The sequence below is a fragment of the Eretmochelys imbricata genome, chromosome 3 (assembly GCF_965152235.1).
Source record: "Eretmochelys imbricata isolate rEreImb1 chromosome 3, rEreImb1.hap1, whole genome shotgun sequence".
NCBI lineage: Eukaryota > Metazoa > Chordata > Testudines > Cheloniidae > Eretmochelys > Eretmochelys imbricata.
In genome coordinates this window covers 56,964,182-56,986,053 of record NC_135574.1, presented here as the reverse complement: position 1 = coordinate 56,986,053, position 21,872 = coordinate 56,964,182, and the positions used below count along the sequence as shown (strand labels likewise).

General features: G+C 40.5%; 1 protein-coding gene across 1 annotated transcript in view; it reads left to right on the top strand.

Moving 5' to 3' along the window:
• The first annotated feature begins 7,895 nt into the window (after positions 1-7,895).
• Positions 7,896-21,872, top strand: part of ASRGL1 (asparaginase and isoaspartyl peptidase 1) — a 41,126-nt gene continuing 27,149 nt past the window's right edge. The window contains exons 1-3 of the mRNA XM_077812686.1: positions 7,896-8,003; positions 11,002-11,199; positions 17,578-17,720. Coding sequence (XP_077668812.1) covers positions 11,013-11,199; positions 17,578-17,720 — 330 coding nt within the window. The 5' untranslated portion in view covers positions 7,896-8,003; positions 11,002-11,012. The remainder of the gene's footprint in view (positions 8,004-11,001; positions 11,200-17,577; positions 17,721-21,872) is intronic.

Genomic DNA, 21,872 nt, shown 5'->3' with positions numbered 1-21,872 from the left:
TTAAGAACAATGAATAATCCTCCCAACACTTGCACCCCCCCTTTCCTGGGAAATGTTGGATAAAAAGCCTCACCAATTTGCATAGGTGACCACAGACCCAAACCCTTGGATCTGAGAACAATGAAAAAGCATTCAGTTTTTTACAAGAAGACTTTTAATAAAAAATAGAAGTAAATAGAAATAAAGAAATCCCCCCTGTAAAATCAGAATGGTAGATATCTTACAGGGTAATTAGATTCAAAAACATAGAGAACCCCTCTAGGCAAAACCTTAAGTGACAAAAAAGATACACAGACAGAAATAGTTATTCTATTCAGCACAATTCTTTTCTCAGCCATTTAAAGAAATCATAATCTAACACATACGTAGCTAGATTACTTACTAAAAGTTCTAAGACTCCATTCCTGGTCTATCCCTGGCCAAGACCAGCATACAGACTGACACAGACCCTTTGTTTCTCTCCCTCCTCCCAGCTTTTGAAAGTATCTTGTCTCCTCATTGGACATTTTGGTCAGGTGCCAGCGAGGTTACCTTTAGCTTCTTAACCCTTTACAGGTGAGAGGAGCTTTCCCCTGGCCAGGAGGGATTTCAAAGGGGTTTACCCTTCCCTTTATATTTATGACAATGTTATTAAGTGGCTTGTTTGCCTTCCTCTCCAGCATGGGGCATGGTTTACCTGTTGAGATCATCTAGGTATATCTCACATAGTCAATTCCCTGCCGTTACAGTGGCATTGAGCATTGGTACACAGTTTAATCTCCTGAGGACTTGTTGGGGACACTGGGGCATGGCCACTAGGTAACTCGAGGGGATGGAAGACCACGAGTGTTGATGAAGCCCCCTCGCACTAGGCCCAAGTGTCCTTGCCCCCCCCTCCCCCCCCCCCGCCTGGAGGCACTCGCAGCAGCTCTGCGTACTAGGCCCAAGTGTCCTTGGTGCCTCCCCCCCTCTCCCCCCCGCCTGGAGGCACTCACAGCAGTTATGCTGAGGATCTGCAACAATATGTTGCAGAGTCAGACTGCCTGAAACTAAACAAGGCCAAACAGGGCAGATATGGAAGAAAAATGCTGAATAAAGCAGCTTTATGTATAGTTTAACAAATGATACAAAAAACAAGGGAACTAGCTGGTAACTGGATTGGCTGGCTGTATGGATACTTAGGGCAGCTTGCTATTGGATAAGTATGCTGAAGAAAGGATGTATAAAAGCCTGTGTAACTTCCTGCTCTGTGTACAGGATTTGAGATTCTATTCTCCCTGTACCTTTTTGAAGCTTCAAATAAACTTTTCTGCTTCTCCACCCCATTGTGATTATTGGGTGAAGCACACTGGGTAGCGAACCAATCCCTGCTGTTGTTTTGTCTCTCGGCACTGGGTGCCGGCAACAGACTGAAATACTTTGGTCTAACTAAAGTCTCTGGCTTTAATAAACCTACAGAAAGAATAAGATTCTTCACTAAATTCTATAGGTTTTTATAGTAATGTCTACAGAATCCTATTGGATTGATTTCCATCTAGTTCTATAGAACTTTTCTGTAAGTGTTTTTTATTTCTATGCCTTGACTCAACTCTTCTGTATGCAACAGTTTTCCATTGTAAAAAGAATGACAAAGATATGAAAGGAATGTTAATTAGATATTTTTTGAGATACACCATCTTCACACAAACTGTTAAAAGGCACTGTTGGACTCCTAGAGAACTAGTAGGATGGGTTCATAGTTCAGTGCTGAGACACATAAATGATGAATTCTTGGACAGCTGCTACTATTTTATAGGGTACCTATTATACCCATTGTCTCAAAGGTAGAAATCCTAAGTGGCTCCCTTCTGACAAACCTAGAAACCTCAGATGGATTGGTGCTGGTTTGGAGGTGTTCTGGATGTTAGTAGCAAATTAATTTGGAATACTTCAGCATAAAATACACCTAGTGTGTTTGAGAGGAGCTAAGACAGAGCCTTAAAGTGAGCTTAAAGCAGCATCTGGGTCTAAGCCGTTGTCTGGCTACAAATCTGCACACAGCTGTTCTGCAGAAGTTCTGAAAGTAGCGCTGCATATTAATGCAGTAAACTTCAATTTGCTTTGCATCAACATATCTGTTTGAGAGTATGCATACTCATAATAAATTATACTAAGTAGGTGACAACCTGAATTTGTGTCCATTTGTTTCTATCCCAGCAAGGAAATAGCCTACCTCGGGAGTTCAGATTCTTGATTCCACAGGCGTTGTCTGCATGTGAAAATTGTATCAATTTTATTAGGCATTTACAAACTGACTTAGGTTTTTTCTATACACAGAAGTTGTGTTAATATGATTTATATTGGTTTAGTCAAATTGACACACCTATTCTTGTTTAAAATGGTGTATCCATCGGTGATCTTCCTGATAACACCATCCTGGCCACTATGGATGTAGAAGCCCTCTACACCAACATTCCACACAAAGATGGACTACAAGCCGTCAGGAACACTATCCCCGATAATGTCACGGCTAACCTGGTGGCTGAACTTTGTGACTTTGTCCTTACCCATAACTATTTCACATTTGGGGACAATGTATACCTTCAGATCAGCAGCACTGCTATGGGTACCCGCATGGCCCCACAGTATGCCAACATTTTTATGGCTGATTTAGAACAACGCTTCCTCAGCTCTCGTCCCCTAAAGCCCCTACTCTACTTGCGCTATATTGATGACATCTTCATCATCTGGAACCATGGAAAAGAAGCCCTTGAGGAATTCCACCATGATTTCAACAACTTCCATCCCACCATCAACCTCAGCCTGGTCCAGTTCACACAAGAGATCCACTTCCTGGACACTACAGTGCTAATAAACGATGGTCACATAACCACCACCCTATACCGGAAACCTACTGACTGCTATTCCTACCTGCATGCCTCCAGCTTTCACCCTGACCACACCACACGATCCATCGTCTACAGCCAAGCTCTGCGATACAACCGCATTTGCTCCAACCCCTCAGACAGAGACAAACACCTACAAGATCTCTGTCAAGCTTTCTTACAACTACAATACCCACCTGCGGAAGTAAAGAAACAGATTGATAGAGCCAGAAGAGTTCCCAGAAGTTACCTACTACAGGACAGGCCTAACAAAGAAAATAACAGAACGCCACTAGCCGTCACCTTCAGCCCCCAACTAAAACCCCTCCAACGCATTATTAAGGATCTACAACCTATCCTAAAGGATGACCCAACACTCTCACAAATCTTGGGAGACAGGCCAGTCCTTGCCTACAGACAGCCCCGCAACCTGAAGCAAATACTCACCAACAACCACATACCACACAACAGAACCACTAACCCAGGAACTTATCCTTGCAACAAAGCCCGTTGCCAATTGTGCCCACATATCTATTCAGGGGACACCATCACAGGGCCTAATAACATCAGCCACACTATCAGAGGCTCGTTCACCTGCACATCCACCAATGTGATTTATGCCATCATGTGCCAGCAATGCCCCTCTGCCATGTACATTGGTCAAACTGGACAGTCTCTACGTAAAAGAATAAATGGACACAAATCAGATGTCAAGAATTATAACATTCATAAACCAGTCGGAGAACACTTCAATCTCTCTGGTCACGCAATCACAGACATGAAGGTCGCTATCTTAAAACAAAAAAACTTCAAATCCAGACTCCAGCTAGAAACTGCTGAATTGGAATTCATTTGCAAATTGGATACTATTAATTTAGGCTTAAATAGAGACTGGGAGTGGCTAAGTCATTATGCAAGGTAGCCTATTTCCTCTTGTTTTTTCCTACCCCCCCCCCCCAGATGTTCTGGTTTAACTTGGATTTAAACTTGGAGAATGGTCAGTTTGGATGAGCTATTACCAGCAGGAGAGTGAGTTTGTGTGTGTATGGGGGTGGGTTTTTGGAGGGGGGTGAGGGAGTGAGAGAACCTGGATTTGTGCAGGAAATGGCCTAACTTCATTATCATGCACATTGTGTAAAGAGTTGTCACTTTGGATGGGCTATCACCAGCAGGAGAGTGAATTTGTGTAGGGGGGTGGAGGGTGAGAAAACCTGGATTTGTGCTGGAAATGGCCTAACCTGAAGATTACTTTAGATAAGCTATTACCAGCAGGACAGTGGGGTGGGAGGAGGTATTGTTTCATATTCTCTGTGTATATATAAAGTCTGCTGCAGTTTCCACGGTATGCATCTGATGAAGTGAGCTGTAGCTCACGAAAGCTCATGCTCAAATAAATTGGTTAGTCTCTAAGGTGCCACAAGTACTCCTTTTCTTTTTGCGAATACAGACTAACACGGCTGTTACTCTGAAACCTCCTTGTGTAGACACTCTGATTTCAATTTGAGTGCCTTATGTCAGTTTAAGCTTAAGTTATACACACTAGTCTGCACTGATTTAACTAAATCAGTTTCTAAACCAATTTAATCAGTAAAATTATCTTATGTAGACAACCAGGAGAGTCCTCAACTAAAAAAAAAAAAATGGTGGCTACTGCACTTACATAATTTGTATATAAAATTTAAATCCCTGTCACTTTCTTAATCCTATCAGTGACAATGGAAAACCATCCAATGTAGTTTCTCTTTCAATTTAATTAAATTTTAAATCATTTTAAACTATTTTACATTGAGGATTTAAACATTCCTAACCCAAGCAATTGCATATTGCTGTAAATCCTTGTCTGTCTGCTCCCCGTTTGTCATGCCCATTTTGTGCCCAGAAGCAGATGGACTCCTCAAATAAAAGAGGGAGGAAGAGGCAGCTCAGGGTCTGGTAAGCCAAACAGCTATGATGAAGGAAGAAGGTTGCTTGTTGGCCACAATGGCAAATTTGGGACTTTGGGTACATCTACACTGCACATGTGCCTAGCACAGGTATAAATAGCAGTACAGATGGTGAGGCACTGCTTAGGTAAGTAAAGACACAGCTGAACCCTTAGGGTATGTACCCTACATGGCTCTTTACATACCCACGTGGTACCTTCCCCATCTACACCACTATTTTTATAACTGTAGTGTCCTGCAGCCTCCCCACTGCTGGAGCCTTTCTCTCTGCCAGAATCTTTCACAGACGTATGTAGTTACACAACACACCGTGGACACAGATTGCATTCCACTGGGGCATGTAGCTACACATACCCTACATGCCTCCACCAGTAGTGTGCAATGTAGACCTAGCCTTTGTTTGCCTTGACCCTGATGAGAGGGAACGCTGGAACTGGATTTAGAATAAAACCTAAAGAGAATGTTTTTGTTTTATATTCCTTCTTGGTTTGCCAGAGTTCCTTTCAGTGAAGAAGCACTCACTTGCAGACCATTAATAAAAACTGATTGTGTTGTATTGAACTCTGTGTTTAAAATGATAAACTATCACTTTAAATTCCTCAGGGGTTTCCTGGTCCTGTTAGTGGGCTCCACAGGAAAAAGTATGATCTGGGTCTTTGAGCTTTCAGTCTGCAAAGAACCAGCCTAGAGCAAGGTGGGGCAAGTTGTTCCTTTCTGATTTAGAGAGCTGCCTGCTTCCTCTTGGTTTTTGGTTCTTGTGTATTAAGGTTCTGGGTTTTAAGAAATAAAGTAGTGTTACATTGCAACCTTCCAGATAGATAAAACATAACATACTCTAACTTCTCTGTTTATATGCTGTGAACATATTATTGATAAACACCGACTCCTTGCCTTTGTAATCAATATAGGATTTGAATTGATCCAGGCTACTTAACTGTCTTCTGAGCTGCTTCAACCTGGAGCTAAGGCTCAATTTCTTATAAGTCTCTCTACAAGTCACAATCATATCTGCCCTTGAATCAAGCTTAAATTTAAACTACAGTATTACACATATTGAAAATGAACAGTCGAAGATTGCTCATGAATGCTGACAAACTTGCTCGCCCCTCAAATGAGGCCTGTGGCACAGAGAAGGAAAAGAATGCCTGATTCAAATAATTGTTTATTCTGAACTTTTGTTTTCTCAGGAAGGGGTGGAGTTTTCGGAATGTAGCGAGAGGGATAAATCAAATTATGTAGTGAGTGACAAGGACACTGAGGCAGTGGCACACCTGATAGTTAAAATTGAGTAAATCACTTGTAGCACAGAAAGAAAAGGAGTACTTGTGGCACCTTAGAGACTAACAAATTTATCTGAGCATAAGCTTTCGTGAGCTACAGCTCACTTCATCTGATGCATGCAGTGGAAAATACCTTGTATTATGCAAGACACTGAATTTAGCTGTATGGAGTGGAAATCCATCAACTTAATGAAAGCACTGTATTTTCCACTGCATGCATCCAATGAAGTTAGCTGTAGCTCACGAAAGCTTATGCTCAAATAAATTTTAAGGTGCCACAAGTACTCCTTTTTTTTTTGTGGATACAGACTAACACGGCTGCTACTCTGAAACCTGTCATTGTAGTACAGTTAACTAAAGTAGAGGTCCCATCATGGGACAAAGTAGGAATTCTGTGACTCCATCATACCTGTAGAAATCCTCATTTCCTCAAAACAATTTTATTTCTTTAAAAAATTTGAATAACTCACCACATGCTCATATCTAGTGTGGGTATCTGCGTTGAATTTTGCAGAAAAGTCCATAAATTCATGAGACTTTCTGACCTTCCCCTGCACTGGGATAGGCATAATCCTGATAACATACCAGTTGATTCTGATTTTCCCAAAACTGCATTCTCTTATGCAAAATAATTGATAGAAAACTCCTGACCAACTCTAGTTCTCAATGAACAGGACCCCCATGCCATTAACCAAGTAAGGGAGTGGTTCACACAGGTGGCTTTGCCTAGCATTGGCTCACTGAATAGGTGTATGTCCTTGTCCACAGTGCTCCTGAGGCTACAGCATTGCATAATATTGCCTGCAGTCTAGGCTGCTGCTGTGGTGAAACAGGAACATTTATAAGCATGAACGAAAGGTTTGGTTTGGGGTGTTTACCTACAATGATCTTTGCTGGGCAGAGTTGCTTGTAAACACGTGCATTTGCAATAATGAAATCACTTCCAATGTCCATCTGGGGACACAGGAATGCCCATGGGCTTTGGCCCAGACCCTTGAAGTTATTTGTCTGTATCTAAATACCTTTGAGGATGTGGGCTCTTGTGCCTAACCGGCCAGCAGCATAACCTACAGAAGGGGGGCAGCACATGGGCTGAAAAACCTGAATGCTGTATCATTGCCAGAGGGGCCATGTTCTTGGAGAGACTCTTATAGATGGCACAACCCTGGTGAGGGGAACATAGGGAGTTAGGCAGGAAGCAACTCAGCCTGGTGGATAGCAGTCCACAGGGTTTAATAAAGTTTCACTTGTTCAATTTCACCTACATTCAGCTTCACTAATTTAGACTCATGAGATTAAAACCACCACACTGGATTAGGTTTCTGTGTGCTTTATGCTGTTGATCTTTAGTTGGAAGCCTCTCCACAAATGTGTGTGTGCGCGTTTTCCATTGCAAATCTAAGCTGCCACTCACACAGCAGAAGGCTGCCAGGCGGGGGATTCGGCAGTCCCACTCCAGCAGAAAGAAGGGGGCAGCTGTCCGTTTTCCTTTTCTAGCCTGCACCTCCCTTCCCTGCCTTCAGCTTCCTGAGCCCTTTTCCGTCCCCACCTCAGGGAGAACAAAAGACAGGAAAAAAAAAAAAACCACTGCTAGAGGATAAGGGGGGTAGAAACCCTGACAGACGGCACCTTAGCTTTGAACCTCTTGACAGTAATGGATGGCAGCCTTTACTCGCCTCGCTTCTGAGAGGACCTAGGTAGCCATTTTAATTAAGGGAGCCTTCTTCCTTCAAATCCATTCAAACACAGGAAGACAGCAGCTCTTTTTACTAAGGGCAAACTGCCTGATAATTGCTGCTCATGTGATCACCAGCCTTTTACACCAGAGCCATCTCATGCGGAAGCAAGACTGAGCGTTTGCAGACCCTTGGCTTCTGTTCTGTGTCCCTCCCTTAAGATTTCCTACTCATCAGCGAAGTCTGCAAGAGCAACCACCTGTGAGTAACTCTACCCTGTAACAAAACAGCCTGCAGCGGCGTGAATGAATGCATTCCTCCTCCTCCTCGCTTTTTCTGCTAGTCCTCTGCTGCTTGCTCTGGTTTGGTACACATGTCGATTCTCAGGAATTTCTGGGAACTGTCGCTTGTCTGCAGGTGCTGGGGGGGAATTGTGAATGAGGGAGACATTTAAGCGCTCGTTATTGAAAATCGTGTAGCAAAATCCTTTGTCCCCAGAAGGAGTGGGTGTGAAGGCTGAGTTCTAAAATCCATCCCCCCTCCCAAAGAGCAGGTCTGCATTTCTAAGTTGTATCATTTTATGCTAAAAGAGGTGTACTTTCCTCCTTTATTTAATCTCGGTAGTGGTCAGTACCACAAATGTAATCTATTGAGAGGATTCATGATTATGGGGTATAAAGGTTTGATCTGCAAGAGTTGGGGATGGGTAAACTCTTTACCAGTCGCAAAGTTATGAATGAGTTATGCAGGCCGCCATACAACTGTGCCAATTAAAAGTATGTCACATGGCACCATCTGTATTTTTATATATATATATATATGTGTGTGTGTCACACAGTTAACAGAAACTGGTTTTAGAGCATTTTTTTAAAAACCCATACTATTTTTCATTCCTCCTCTAGTAAAGCCAGATTCCCTTCGAACTACGGGGACTCTCCCTGACAAAGAGGAATGTATTGTTTGTTTAACTATCTAAATACTAGGCTACATAAATACGTCTGCTTTAAAGTCCAATATCTTAGTACCTTTCGGAGCTATAATCAAGTAACCGTGTGCCCCATTTTTAGACTGTAACCCCTTTGCAGTAGGGATTGTGCTTTCCTATGTGCTTGTACAATGTCTGGCACATTTAGTGTGCTATTATAAATAACACTGGTAATATGGAATAAAGCTCCTTTCCAAAACCCTGTGGCTTATAAGAGATTGGGCCTCTAAACCAGTCAACCAGGACTAAAGAATGCCAATCAGATACGTCAGAGTAAACATTTGGGAAGGTAAAGAATAAAATGGGGTGGTTGGTTTGTTTGGTTTTTGGCATCAGGCTTTTTTTTTAAATGGTGACCATTCAGAGGCTTGTAATGTTAGAAGTAGTCCCAGGAGAAGATGGAGGCAGAATCCAGACTATAATCATTGCATGATAAATGTAATTTACCATATCATATGGCTCACAGTTTACCACCTATCTGTGAAAAGATGTATTATATCCAAGTCCATTCCTCCCATTGGCATATGTCATCTTCTTAATAATAATAGTGTGTCCTGATATACTAATCTCATGTGGTGAAATGCCTCATGAGTCCTAGAAGTAAGATGGAAATGGAGGAAAAGCAAAGGAGAAATGACCATAAAGACAAATTTCAGAGTAGCAGCCGTGTTAGTCTGTATTTGCAAAAAGAAAAGGAGTACTTGTGGCACCTTAGAGACTAACAAATTTATTTGAGCATAAGCTTTCGTGAGCTACAGCTCACTTCATCGGATGCATTCAGTGGAAAATACAGTGGGGAGATTTACCTTTGTTCTCGACACAGGTGTGTGTGTGTGTAAATTTTTTAATGTAATACATTTAGGTGAGTGCAGACTGTACTTGTTTGGATGCTGGCCTCTCAAGATGCCTTATTTCTCATTCTTTACAGAGTGGCAAAGCAATTAATGTTCCTTTCTATACAGTCAAAAATAAAAATTAAACTGTTCACTACAAGCTTGTAACATCTTGTGTTTCCCAGAGTACGAAGTTTGTGCTTACCTTGCAAGTGGTCAAAGGTTTGAAATCCAGGCGAAAGCATCAGTTAAGTTTTAAACTAAGGCCAGATCTTGCTAAACACTTCCTTCATGTCAGGTGAGTAGCTTTAACTGCACTATGCAAACAGGTTGATTAAAGTAGAAGATACAGATTATTCACCTGACATGAAAGAAGGGTTAGCAGGAACAAGCCTCAAGTTTTAATTTCCTTATTATTTGTTATAGAAGAATTATTTCTCCACATGTAAGAATTATTTCTTTCACTATGTAAGTGAAACTTCTTAAAACAAGTTGAGGGAGACAAGTGCAATATCTTGAAATGTGTAGATGTAGATATATAGTGTGCAAACTTATTTTTGAAAGCTTGTCAAAGTTAGGATTCACCAAAAAAATTGTAACCCCCACTGAAGTGAATGAAGGTTACCTGCGTATATCTTAAGACCAAATTCTGTCATCAATGTATAAAAAGAGCAACTTGAAACCAAAACCATTTCAGGTGCAGAATTGTCATGACCTCATTTTTTTCCTTTTTCTTTTTCACCTAACCATATGATTCAGTGAGTTTGTAGCTGCTGTTTCTGGGCTCTATTTACTTACTATATATACAGTTATAATGCAGAAAGAGAATTTACAGACAAAAGTGTTTAAGTATGATACTGTTTCTCCTGAGAGGTGTTTTTCTCTTTTGCCTTTCTTCAGTATAATTCTACTTCTCATTTGTTGAGCTCTTATTTATTTCCTCAAAGTATAAAATCTGTGCCTATCACAATATCTCAAGCCATATGAATAATATAATTGAAAAAACACATGAAATAATTATTCAAACCAAATTCTCTTTCCCCATGAGATATGAAGGGTCAGTCCTGCATCTACTAAAGTCACATGCAAAACTTCCATTGACTATAGTGGCAGTAAGAATGGACCTTTTAAAACCCTCCGTCCTCAACCCATCCTTCAGGATAAGGCTAAATAAATAGATGGCCTTTGCAACATGCCGTGAAAGTCAACATACTTATGCCCTGTCAGCACATGAGGTGAATTACAGAATCAGGAAGCCTGTATTGAGAATGTTCAGTCTCCTGAAAAATAAACCTAGTTAATATCACACTGAGCACCGCAGTGGATTTCATCTGTGGGGCTGGACCATGAAGAAGGGAGCATTCGCTAAAGCTTCTTGCTTTGCATGTGTTTTAGGAAAATTAGTTCTGAATAACATGTTTCTACATCTGTAATTGGCAAGGATTTGGCAGTATGAAGCCTGTTATTGTGGTTCATGGTGGAGCTGGCCGCATCTTTAAAGATCGGGAAGAAGGAGCTCGTTCAGGTGTTACCACAGCAGCACTGAAAGGTTACAGTATCCTTAAACAAGGAGGCAGTGCATTAGATGCAGTTGAAGAAGCAGTGACCTCAATGGAAGATGATCCACATTTTAATGCAGGTAATTTTTCAAGCATATAACTACACAATGAAATCTCTCTATGTAGACCACATTATTATCCTTGTGTATTTTGCTCTGTTGGTTGTGCGGGGGAGGGGTGGATTTTTCAATGTGATGCATTTAGTTGAGCACAGACTGCAGTTGTTTGGATGCTGGCCTCTCAAAATGCCTTATTTCTCATTGTAAGTATTTCTCATTCCCACAGTATTCTTGCCAGCAAGTTAAAGAAGTATGGGCTGGATGAATGGACTATAAGGTGGATAGAAAGTTGGCTAGATTGTCGGGCTCAACGGGTAGTGATCAATGGCTCCATGTCTAGTTGGCAGCTGGTATCAAGTGGAGTGCCCCAGGGGTCGGTCATCGGGCTGGTTTTGTTCAATATCTTCATTAATGATCTGGAGGATGGTGTGGATTGCACCCTCGGCAAGTTTGTAGACGACACTAAACTGGGAGGAGAGGTAGATAACGCTGGAGGGTAGGGATAGGATACAGAGGGCCCTAGACAAATTAGAGGATTGGGCCAAAAGAAATCTGATGAGGTTCAACAAGGACAAGTGCAGAGTCCTGCACTTAGGACGGAAGAATCCCATGCACCGCTACAGACTAGGGTCTGAATGGCTCAGCAGCAGTTCTGCAGAAAAGGACCTAGGGGTTACAGTGGACGAGAAGCTGGATATGAGTCAACAGTGTGTCCTTGTTGCCAAGAAGGCCAATGGCATTTTGGGCTGTATAAGTAGGGGCATTGCCAGCAGATCGAGGGACATGATCGTTCCCCTCTATTCGACATTGGTGAGGCTTCATCTGGAGTACTGTGTCCAGTTTTGGGCCCCACACTACAAGAAGGATGTGGAAAAATTGGAGAGAGTCCAGCGGAGGGCAACAAAAATGATTAGGGGACTGGAACACATGACTTATGAGGAGAGGCTGAGGGAACTGGGATTGTTTAGTCTGCGGAAGAGAAGAATGAGGGAGGATTTGATAGCTGCTTTCAACTACCTGAAAGGGGGTTCCAAAAATGATGGCTCTAGACTGTTCTCAGTGGTAGCTGATGAGAGAACAAGGAGTAATGGTCTCAAGTTGCAGTGGGGGAGGTTTAGGTTGGATATTAGGAAAAACTTTTTCACTAGGAGGGTGGTGAAACACTGGAATGCGTTACCTAGGGAGGTGGTGGAATCTCCTTTCTTAGATATTTCTAAGTTCAAGCTTGACAAAGCCCTGGCTGGGATGATTTAGTTGGGGATTGGTCCTGCTTTGAGCAGGGGGTTGGACTAGATGACCTCCTGAGGTCCCTTCCAACCCTGATATTCTATGATTCTAAGTAAAGAGCATGAAGATTGACAAAAGAAGAAGAGTTTCTATTTTTGGTCTCAGGTTTTTTTAAAATAGCTGCAGCTTTGTTCTTGTTCTGCAGTGTTGTTCTTGTGCAGAAGTTCCTTCATTTTTGTACTATGAGTTTGTTAAGAGACCCAGACCCTCAGGAGTGAATTATACCTTCATTATAACCTTGGCATTTCCATTTAAATTACCTGAATGCAACTATGGGCAAAACTTAGACCTCGATCTTTTTGTCAGTGCTTGGCCTAAATCTACTGCCCGAGTGGTATTGTTCTCTTCAGAATACCAGTGCTGTTAAGACCGTAGATAATCTGTGAATTCTTACGAGTATGCTCATTGCTAAGTATACCAGTTATGAGGCCCCATCTTCAATGATGCTGTCTAATATTTTCCCCTTCCCACCAACCCCATTTTATCATCTTGCTTAAAGTGAGTGGAAAATAGTGCTCCTTTTTCTCCTTTAGTGCTCCCACTCAATATGTCAGGAATGGAGCTGAAGAAAAAGGCCCGCATTTGGTCAGTGCTTTATGTAGACGCAATTGTTTTCAGCATGGCCACCTAGTTCAGAGAGCATCATATGTCCTTCCCCATCCTGTAACTGAAAAGCCATTTCACTTTGTTTTAGAAATATATTGTTCTCTGACTGACTTGGGTAGAAAACACTGCTGGTGACAAGCCTTTCTGAATTAGCAAAATGGAAACAGAAACATGGGGCAAACATGGTACGAAAGATGCGATTGTTATATAACCAACCCTAGATTTGTTCTCTACTTGATCTTGCACTTTTCTTTGCCTGTCCATGAAAGAAGTCTTTATTCCCCCCCACCTTCGGAGATTTGTTTTGCTTATGTTAATGGATCAGTATCTGAACTTTGTTTTCAGCATTTTATTTATTTGAATGCTTCAGTACTCTATAGCTTTACCTTGTATGTGTCGGAGAAGCGCTCCTCTGGCCAGACATTGCCTTTTTGCATATAAGACATCAGCTAGGTCTGCACAGGCAAATCCCTGATCTCCTGAGGAGTCCTGCCGACTTTATTGCATCTCCACTTGGTCTTAGGTCTTCATCTGCCTGCATGGAGCCAGTCATAGGGTCTGGGCCTACGTTTAAATGTAATACTATGTGTGATGATGAAAAACAGAGAAGGGGGAAAGGGAAGAATTACAACCAAAAGATCATGTGATCTTTTGGTTTGTTATGCACAAGTATAGATGGTTCTACAAAAACACATGTGAACATGTATTTTTAATCTTTATTCAGACAGAGCATCTATTTGAAGCCAATGGAGCTTCTTGGTTGAGTAAGGTTTACTTGTGTGTGCTGTTTTGCGCAGTATATCTGCGTGCCACTATTGAGAATTTTTTTTTACATGTAAAAGGCTGAAAACCTGGCTGGCTACACTGGCCACTGAAATAATATAATTTGTAATACCCGTAAGCTGACCAAAGGCTCTCCATATCCCTTTATACAGTATTCTGTCACTCCTGGGATTACTACTTTTGAGTCCTACTGGGGTGGAAGGGGAGGGAGCAGAAAAAATAAGTTGGCTAGGGAAAGGTAGGTAGACCATTATTTTGCCACCACCACATATGTACCTAAGTTTTCCATCTGGGGATATTTTCATTCCCCTTCACTATATCATTATTCCTTGTCCAAGTTGTCTATCTCGTAGACATCAAGCTCAGACACATAGTAACCAATATTTTAAAGTTATGTATTTCTGTCTAGGGCAAGAAAAGTGATTGTCTGCAAAACACTGCCCTCAAGAGGAAGCCTTGCCCTGTTTTCTAGAATGCAAGACTTGAGGTTCTTAGTCATGTCTTTCTGACAGAGCACTGTAAGAATTTACTACCCCAATGTCAACCAACTAATCCATTAAAATAGAGGGGCTGTACTACATGACAAAGAATCTGTTGGTGAAATTTTCCTTCTGTTTCACTGGTGTTACTTCATTAGCTTCGCTACATTGAACCCTTTGGCTTCAGTGGACCATTGTAACTGAGAGGGGAATTTAGCCCCATGTGTCTAAACTCTTATTTCTGCTGATTTAATGACTGTGAGCAGCTGCTCTGAATTTATCAAACTATCGCAAATGGCTGATAAAACTTCAGATTATCTTCTACCAAAAAGACTGTTAGTCAACAATTTTAACATTTAACTAGCATATAAAGCAAAGTACATGTATATGGCTTCCCTTTTCCTGAACTGAGTCTTGTGGCCACCTTTTGTTATAAATGAGCAAATCAGTATATTTTAAGCCTGAAATAGATTGTTTTGCTTAATAATGTTTACTCAAATTTACTCTTTGCTCAGATAACTGTATTCCGTGCTCTGTTTATAATGTACTTCACACATTAAATGACAACTGACTTTTAACAAAAAATTACTAAGGTTGTGGGCCTGAGCTTTCAGCTGAAACAGTTTTGCAGCCCACTTGTTAAAGTTTGGCTTCACTAATGCACATGGTAAGTAGTTGTAATCACTTACATATACAGCTACATGTGTTAATGCTCATTGAGAACAGCTGTATTTAATGAGCAGGAGAAAATGAGCTGAAAGCTATGTGAAGAGAGGCCTGATTGGAGTGGCTGTTTAAAACCCACCATGTGGTGTTTATCTCCATAAAGGAGAAAGCGGTTTTATTGTGTAATGTTTGCTGGAAAACACCAGCATTTCTAAGAGACAAGGAGTGGGGTGGGGAGGAAATAGGGGTAAGGATGAAGTGACACAGGTCTCTTCTAGACAACAGGGTTCAGTTGGGCCATGTGTTGTGAATGATGTGTCTCCCAGCCCTTGCAGGCGTTCAAGAGGCACATCTTCCAGATCTAACTGCATGCACAGAGCATGCAGCATATACTCCCTTTAGAAGCTGGTTAGCTCCACTGGCTGAGGTGAGAAGGGGCCATGGTCACACCTCCTTGCCACCCCGTCTATGGGGGTTAACAGTGCTAGTTTACGCTCCGTATGGAATGGAATTCTAAAATATGTTATACTGTTCAGCCACGAGGTGGTGTTCTGTTTAACATAACGACTTCACACCAGCTATTCCTTGCATTTTATTAAAGTGTCTTACATCTCTGGTATACAGTATCTCTCTGGAATAGCTCTGCAGCTAGTCCATATCTGATACAGAAACCTGACCTGCTAGTAGCAACGCCGAACCTATGATGTACAAGGACTACAGCTCCGATGTCAGGAATATAACGCTCTTTATACACTCTTCTCCCTTGCAGGCCCAGCCACGCTGTGGTCCATAGATAGCAGGGAGCGTGGAGAAACCGGCTCCAGTGAGAGCAGACAAAGGCACACACAGACTCCCTCTCATCTGCTAGATAAGTGCTCTGCCCCTACAAACCCTACTACAATTTGGAAGAGGTCAGACCCACTCCTTGCTGGCCTTTGGGTTTTCCTTGGCTCTTGCTTCCTGCCCTTGATTCAAAGCTGGGCCAAATGACCCATGTTTTTGTGAAGTGCTGCTGCAAATGTAGTGGCTTATGATTAGTTATGCCCATCTCAGTGCACAGCAGCTGTCATGTTTGAATGCCCCGGGTTTGAAACACCTGCATGAACTTGTGTTCCTGGATATGTGAGGCAGGAACAGATATGTGAGCCAGCTGGGAGATGGCAGCCAGTGGTAGTCACAGACTGCTAACTTACTGATCTGAATAGTGCAGGAGCAGCTGTAGGATTGCCAACTCTGACTGAACTGTTCCAGGAGATATTTTTTCCCCAGCATGACGTAATGTCATTTTCTTAAAATATCCTATTAAAATCTCCCAGATTGCTTTCAATAGTCACCGGGAGATAGATGCTGATTCCGGGAGACTCCAGGCCAATCTGGAGGGTTGGCAACCCGAAGTTTTAGAGGAATCCAAACTATGAGGGAAAGGAGAGTTCTATGCTTTTAGCAGAAAGTGGGGAGTTGAGCTCACCGATACCTCATCCCCCATACATCAGCACATATATAATTTTACTCAGGTGAATAATCTCACAGAAGTCAGTGACACCAGGTCTGTAATATTTTGGCTTAAAAGTCTAATGTCAGAGATTGTTAAACCAATATTAAAGAAGGATGGAAACTGGTGTTTACTAACAGGAAAATACCTTTTCACAGTTTAAGCACAGCTAAAGCACCAGTCCTGTTAACAACATACTGAAGGTGTTTCTACTAGAAGCTTGATTTCAAATGGAGTTGTACTTTTCTCCCCACTGTTTGCAAGATTTATACATTTGTGTTGATTTCAGTGAAGATCGATTACTAACCAGCACCCTTGATAAAATATTCGAGTTACTAAAGAGCTTTTTACAGTATCACCCTGCATATCACACAGTATAGCTCATTGTTGAAAGAAGGTTTCGCTACGGAATTGACGTAAATAGTTAAAAAAAGCTATTCCAATAACTGCTCAGATTTTCACAGCATTTTATTATTTGTCTTAGTGTTTTTCTTAACTCCTTCATTTATTTTTGCTAACGATAAATATTTCACAATATTTCAGACTTTTGGTGAATGGAAAATATATTTTTCCACTCTTGCTAGAATTTTGCATTTGTGCCATTGCACCAAATCCAACAGTGGTTGAAACCTTGTTGTTTGGCCTGGGAAGATACCGTCTGCCTTCATCTCTGATTGATTTCAGCACCTCAAAGGATTAGACCCTAAGGTATACTGATAGGTTGTACTGCATCTATTGTTGGAGGAATGTGGAGGTAAAATAGTTTTATGTGTGTAAAAAGAGATATTGCGGTAGAAACAGTCTCATTTATAGTTGTTTATAACTCTGCCCTTCACTTCTAATGTGACTTAGGTACCATTAAAAATTCAATTATATTAAGTTCCATATACTATCCTATTAATTATTTCTGTTTGAACAGGAATGTTTCTCTTTTTTCAAAACCTGTTTGGCATTTAGGAGGCTTAAAACAAGCCAATATACAAACTGGAAAAGAGGTTTGCCTAATAAAAGCTAATAAAACTGAATCACCCCATGTTTAGCTCTTAATGTCTTTTTTCTTTCCCCCGCCCCCCTTTTGGTTTTTAGGCTGTGGATCTGTTTTAAATGAGAAGGGTGAAGTAGAAATGGATGCCATTATCATGGATGGAAAAAATCTAGCCTCAGGAGCAGTATCTGCAGTTAAATGTATAGCTAACCCAATAAAGCTTGCTCGTCTTGTCATGGAAAAGGTATGCTGAATGTGCACTTGAATAAGAAACATTTTTTTCCTTTAGGATTTCATTGCATGTATTGATACACCTCACTGACTATGTTGTTTATATAGTATTTTAAATCAGGGTAGGAGGAAGAAATCAGTGGTACTGGGAGGGACCATGGGCATGAATATAAAGAGGCAAGATTATTTTTATTTTAAGATTTTTAAATTAGTTGAAGTGCTAATTTTATTCAACACTTAAAACGGTGTTGCATACACTTGCAAACTTGAGGAGAAATTGATATACATAATTTACTTTGCCAGTTGTTTTCACCTTTCTCTGAGCTAATACTGTAGATATTTGTTTTAATAAGAGCAGTGTCTCTCAGAGCCCTCCTGCTTGCTCCTGCAGGGAAAAGGCAAGACAATGTACTGAAGATTGCCTGTAGGGGACAATCATGCAATGTCAGGCGATTGAAATAAATGACACAATAGTAACTCTATTAGATGGTTTAATAGATTACACTAGATGACCTTTCCACTTCTACTTTAAGATTTTGTGAAATAATCAGATGACTAATCTGGAAAGACTAGTCATGTCACAGACTAGCACTGCAACTTTGCACTAGGAGCAGATAGCAGTAAAAGATGCAACTTGTGGTAACTGAACTTGTTTGAACACAATTTATCAGTATATGTGGCAAATGAAATCATGAGCATCTGGATTTGACTACATGTTAACTGTTACATTTCATTTTTCTCCAGTAACAAGTGCTTCTTAATGGGTATCTACATGAGGGAATTACTTGCCTGTTTTTCAGCAATGGTGTAGCCACAGTGTTGCAACCAATGGGGAAGCTCTAGGGTAGACTGGGTGTCACTATTTTTTACCACAGTTAGGATTATATGGCATGGTGATTAAGAGCTTGCAACCCTGTCTAAACTAGAATTTACACTATTGATAGTACCAGTGCAGCTCCACGATAGCTGAACAAGGGTAAGGAATATTTTCATGTAGACAAGGCCTAAGTGGGTTTATTTTTCATGCTTCTTTTACCTCAGTCTCCTGGCTATTTTAAAGGTGACTTACAAAGGAGGAGTACAAACATTTTCTCCCCTTTCATGATCTATAAAAGCCTGAATGTGGGATTGTAAAGGTATTTGTTTCTCTTCTTATAACCTTGTATGATCAAGAATATTAAGACTTGTCCTGAAAGGCTTCTTGAAGGACTAGAGAACTGGAGTGGGAGCTATCTTATCCCTTAATAGAAGAATAGGGAGTTTGAATCTCTAACAAAGAGAGCTTTCCACCAAAATGTTTGTCATCAAAACACTGGGTTAAACAAATGTGTAAAAATTTAATTAATTAATTTTTTTTTTTTTTAAATCTTGATTGGTTTTCTTTAAGGATTCTGACAAAAATCCCTTTTTCACTCAGTTACTAAGGTTTCATTCACCTGTCATTAATTCTGCAGGTGTTCATAGAGTCATCCAGGCAAAACCAGGATAGACAAGGCCTAACATTTTTAATGTAAAAATAAGCCTGAGAGGAATATTTCCAGGACTTTCTCAACATTCTAAAAGACACAGGTTGTATCTTTTTTTAAATAGGTCACCTTTAATAACCTTTGGCTATTCATGTTTCAAAGGATAAAAGTTCTGATTTGCCTATTGTCTTTAAATATTAAAACCACCTTTTGGCTTGAGTGGGAGCAGAGTTAGGCTAACAGTAAGCACTCTTGGAAAAAGCCATCTCAGGTCACAGAACTAGAACTCTGGAGACCCAGGTTCTGGTTCCAGCTCTGCCACAGACCTGCTGGGTGACCTTGGACAAATCTCTTCCCTACTCCGTGCCTCAGTTTCCCCATCTGTAAAATGGGGGTAATGGTACTACCCCCCTTTGTAAAGTGTTTTGTGAGCTACTTATGAAAAGTGCTTTTCAAGAGCTATATGGTATTATTATTTACTTGTCTCTCTCTCTCTCTCTCTCTCCCTACAATCATGGTGAAGTCTTTGTACAATGGCAGTTAAATTTTTTTGGTAGTGTCAAAAATATTGAGGCTAGATTTTTAAGTCAAGTAATAGAGCACTACTATACAGGAACAGAAAGCTTGTATTATTCTGATAAAACAAAACAATGAGATTTTATTTTCTGGTAAAATTTACTCTTTTCCTCAAAGCTCTAGTAACCAGGCTTCACAAGGAAAAGTCCAAGTGGGTGGTGAACATATAATTTATATATCCTTAGCTAGCAGGGGAATTCACCTTTTCCCTTCCACCGGCTAGAATTCTAGTCTATTAGCTGGAACACCAGCTGTTGCCCTTCTGCTTGCTATAGACAGAAATTTTGGGCCAGCAGCATATGTGCAGACCTCATCTCTGCAGTGCACAGAAGGTGTAGAGGCCTCCAGCTTGGCTGCTCCAACCGCACTTCCCCTCCTGCACAACCTTACAAAATGGCTGAGCTAGGCCTTGTAGCAGTCCTCTGCACCCAAGTGTGACTTTGACTTTGTACAGCCCTAACTACTCTTAACATCATGCACATCATTTTAAGGGATACCCTATTTATGGAAGGTAAGAAAAAGAATTAGTTGCTAATAAATTGAATGGAGGTCTAATATCTGTATATTGCAAAGATTTTTGTATGATCTAGAAACACTTTGAACTCCATAACACATGGAAGATGACGGCTGGGATTTTTAAAGGATCCTAAGAGTATTAGGTGCCCAGATCCCTTGGATTTCAATGGAAATCAGGTGCGTAACTCTCTTAGATTCCTTTGAAAAACAGCCATAATAATAAATAATAATAATAATAAAAGCTGTTTTGTAATTGTTTCAGTTCTGCCTGTGGAACAATATGAGCTCCATCTAGTGGCCAAAACAATTCCTTTAAATCCTGCAGCACCCACTGGTATCCTAGCTTTCTGTAACTCAGGCTCTCAGTTGGGTCAAATTTAGCCAAATGACATAGTGGTGTTGTGATGTGGATGAAAATGAGAGTACCAGACTAACTTTAACTGATGATTTACCATAAGACAGAATTGAGAAGTATCTAGAGGTGAAAGGCTTAGTAGGTTAATGTACTGAGCCAACAAATCCCTTTGTAGGCAGTTCCTGTTAAATTATTATTTGCAATGAACAGAAATAGAAAACTGATGTACAGGGTATATGTGTGTGAAAATAGCCATCCAAAAATGAAAGAATTATTAGGCATTCTCAGGAGAAAAGAACTCAAATAGGTAAAGATTGTATGATGATTGGAACACTGGTTTACTTGGTTTTCCATGCAATGAATGAGTTGTATGAATAAATTTAAACTACAGTACAACCCACCTCCCTAAATTAGACCCCAAAGATTCTAATATGGAATATTAGATAATATTTATATATTAATATATTATAATATATTATATATATATATAATATATTATATATATATAATATATAATATATATATAATATAATATAATTATTATTAATAATATTTATATGGAATATAAGCTCCTTAATGCAGGAGGTAGTATCTTCGCTCTGTTCTGTATTGTGCCAGGGTTTTGAATAAACAAATGGCAATCTTAGTCTGAATTCAAGGCTGGCTGCCAAAGTCTTTTAAACTGGCACCCATGACCATTTGTTGTTGGTCACCCTAACCCTGAGACCTTTCTTATTTATTTTGGAAATTCTTGTTTGTCTATATATTATTTATATTCCACTAATTGCCAACATCTGCAATATTGTTAATTTAACAAACATATTAAAGAGGCCACAGAAAAAACAGATGGTGGGAGGAAGTGAGCATCGTATCTACCTCTCTAGAGGGAGAGGAAGTCCATTTTTCAATATTCCAGCTGTTTTTTCTGCTGAAGGCTATGCGATAAGATTGGTAAATAAACAAACCTTTTAGAAAAGTGCTATAGAAGAAGCCCTGAAGACCCATCCTATATTCCTTCCTAGTAAGAGCTAGCTTAAAGGAATGACTCTCCCCTCTGTTGGCAAAGATTTCCTGTTCAGAACCTATTCTAAGCTGTGAAGGCATCACCAGAGCAGTGCATGCTGGGAACACCTGAGAGCTGCTTTGCTAAACAACCTTTTAAAAATTAAATAACTTAATAGGGCATATACAATGAAAAGTTGTTTGTTTAGACATTTAATGGCTTTGAGTTATTTTTAAAAGAGAATTTATG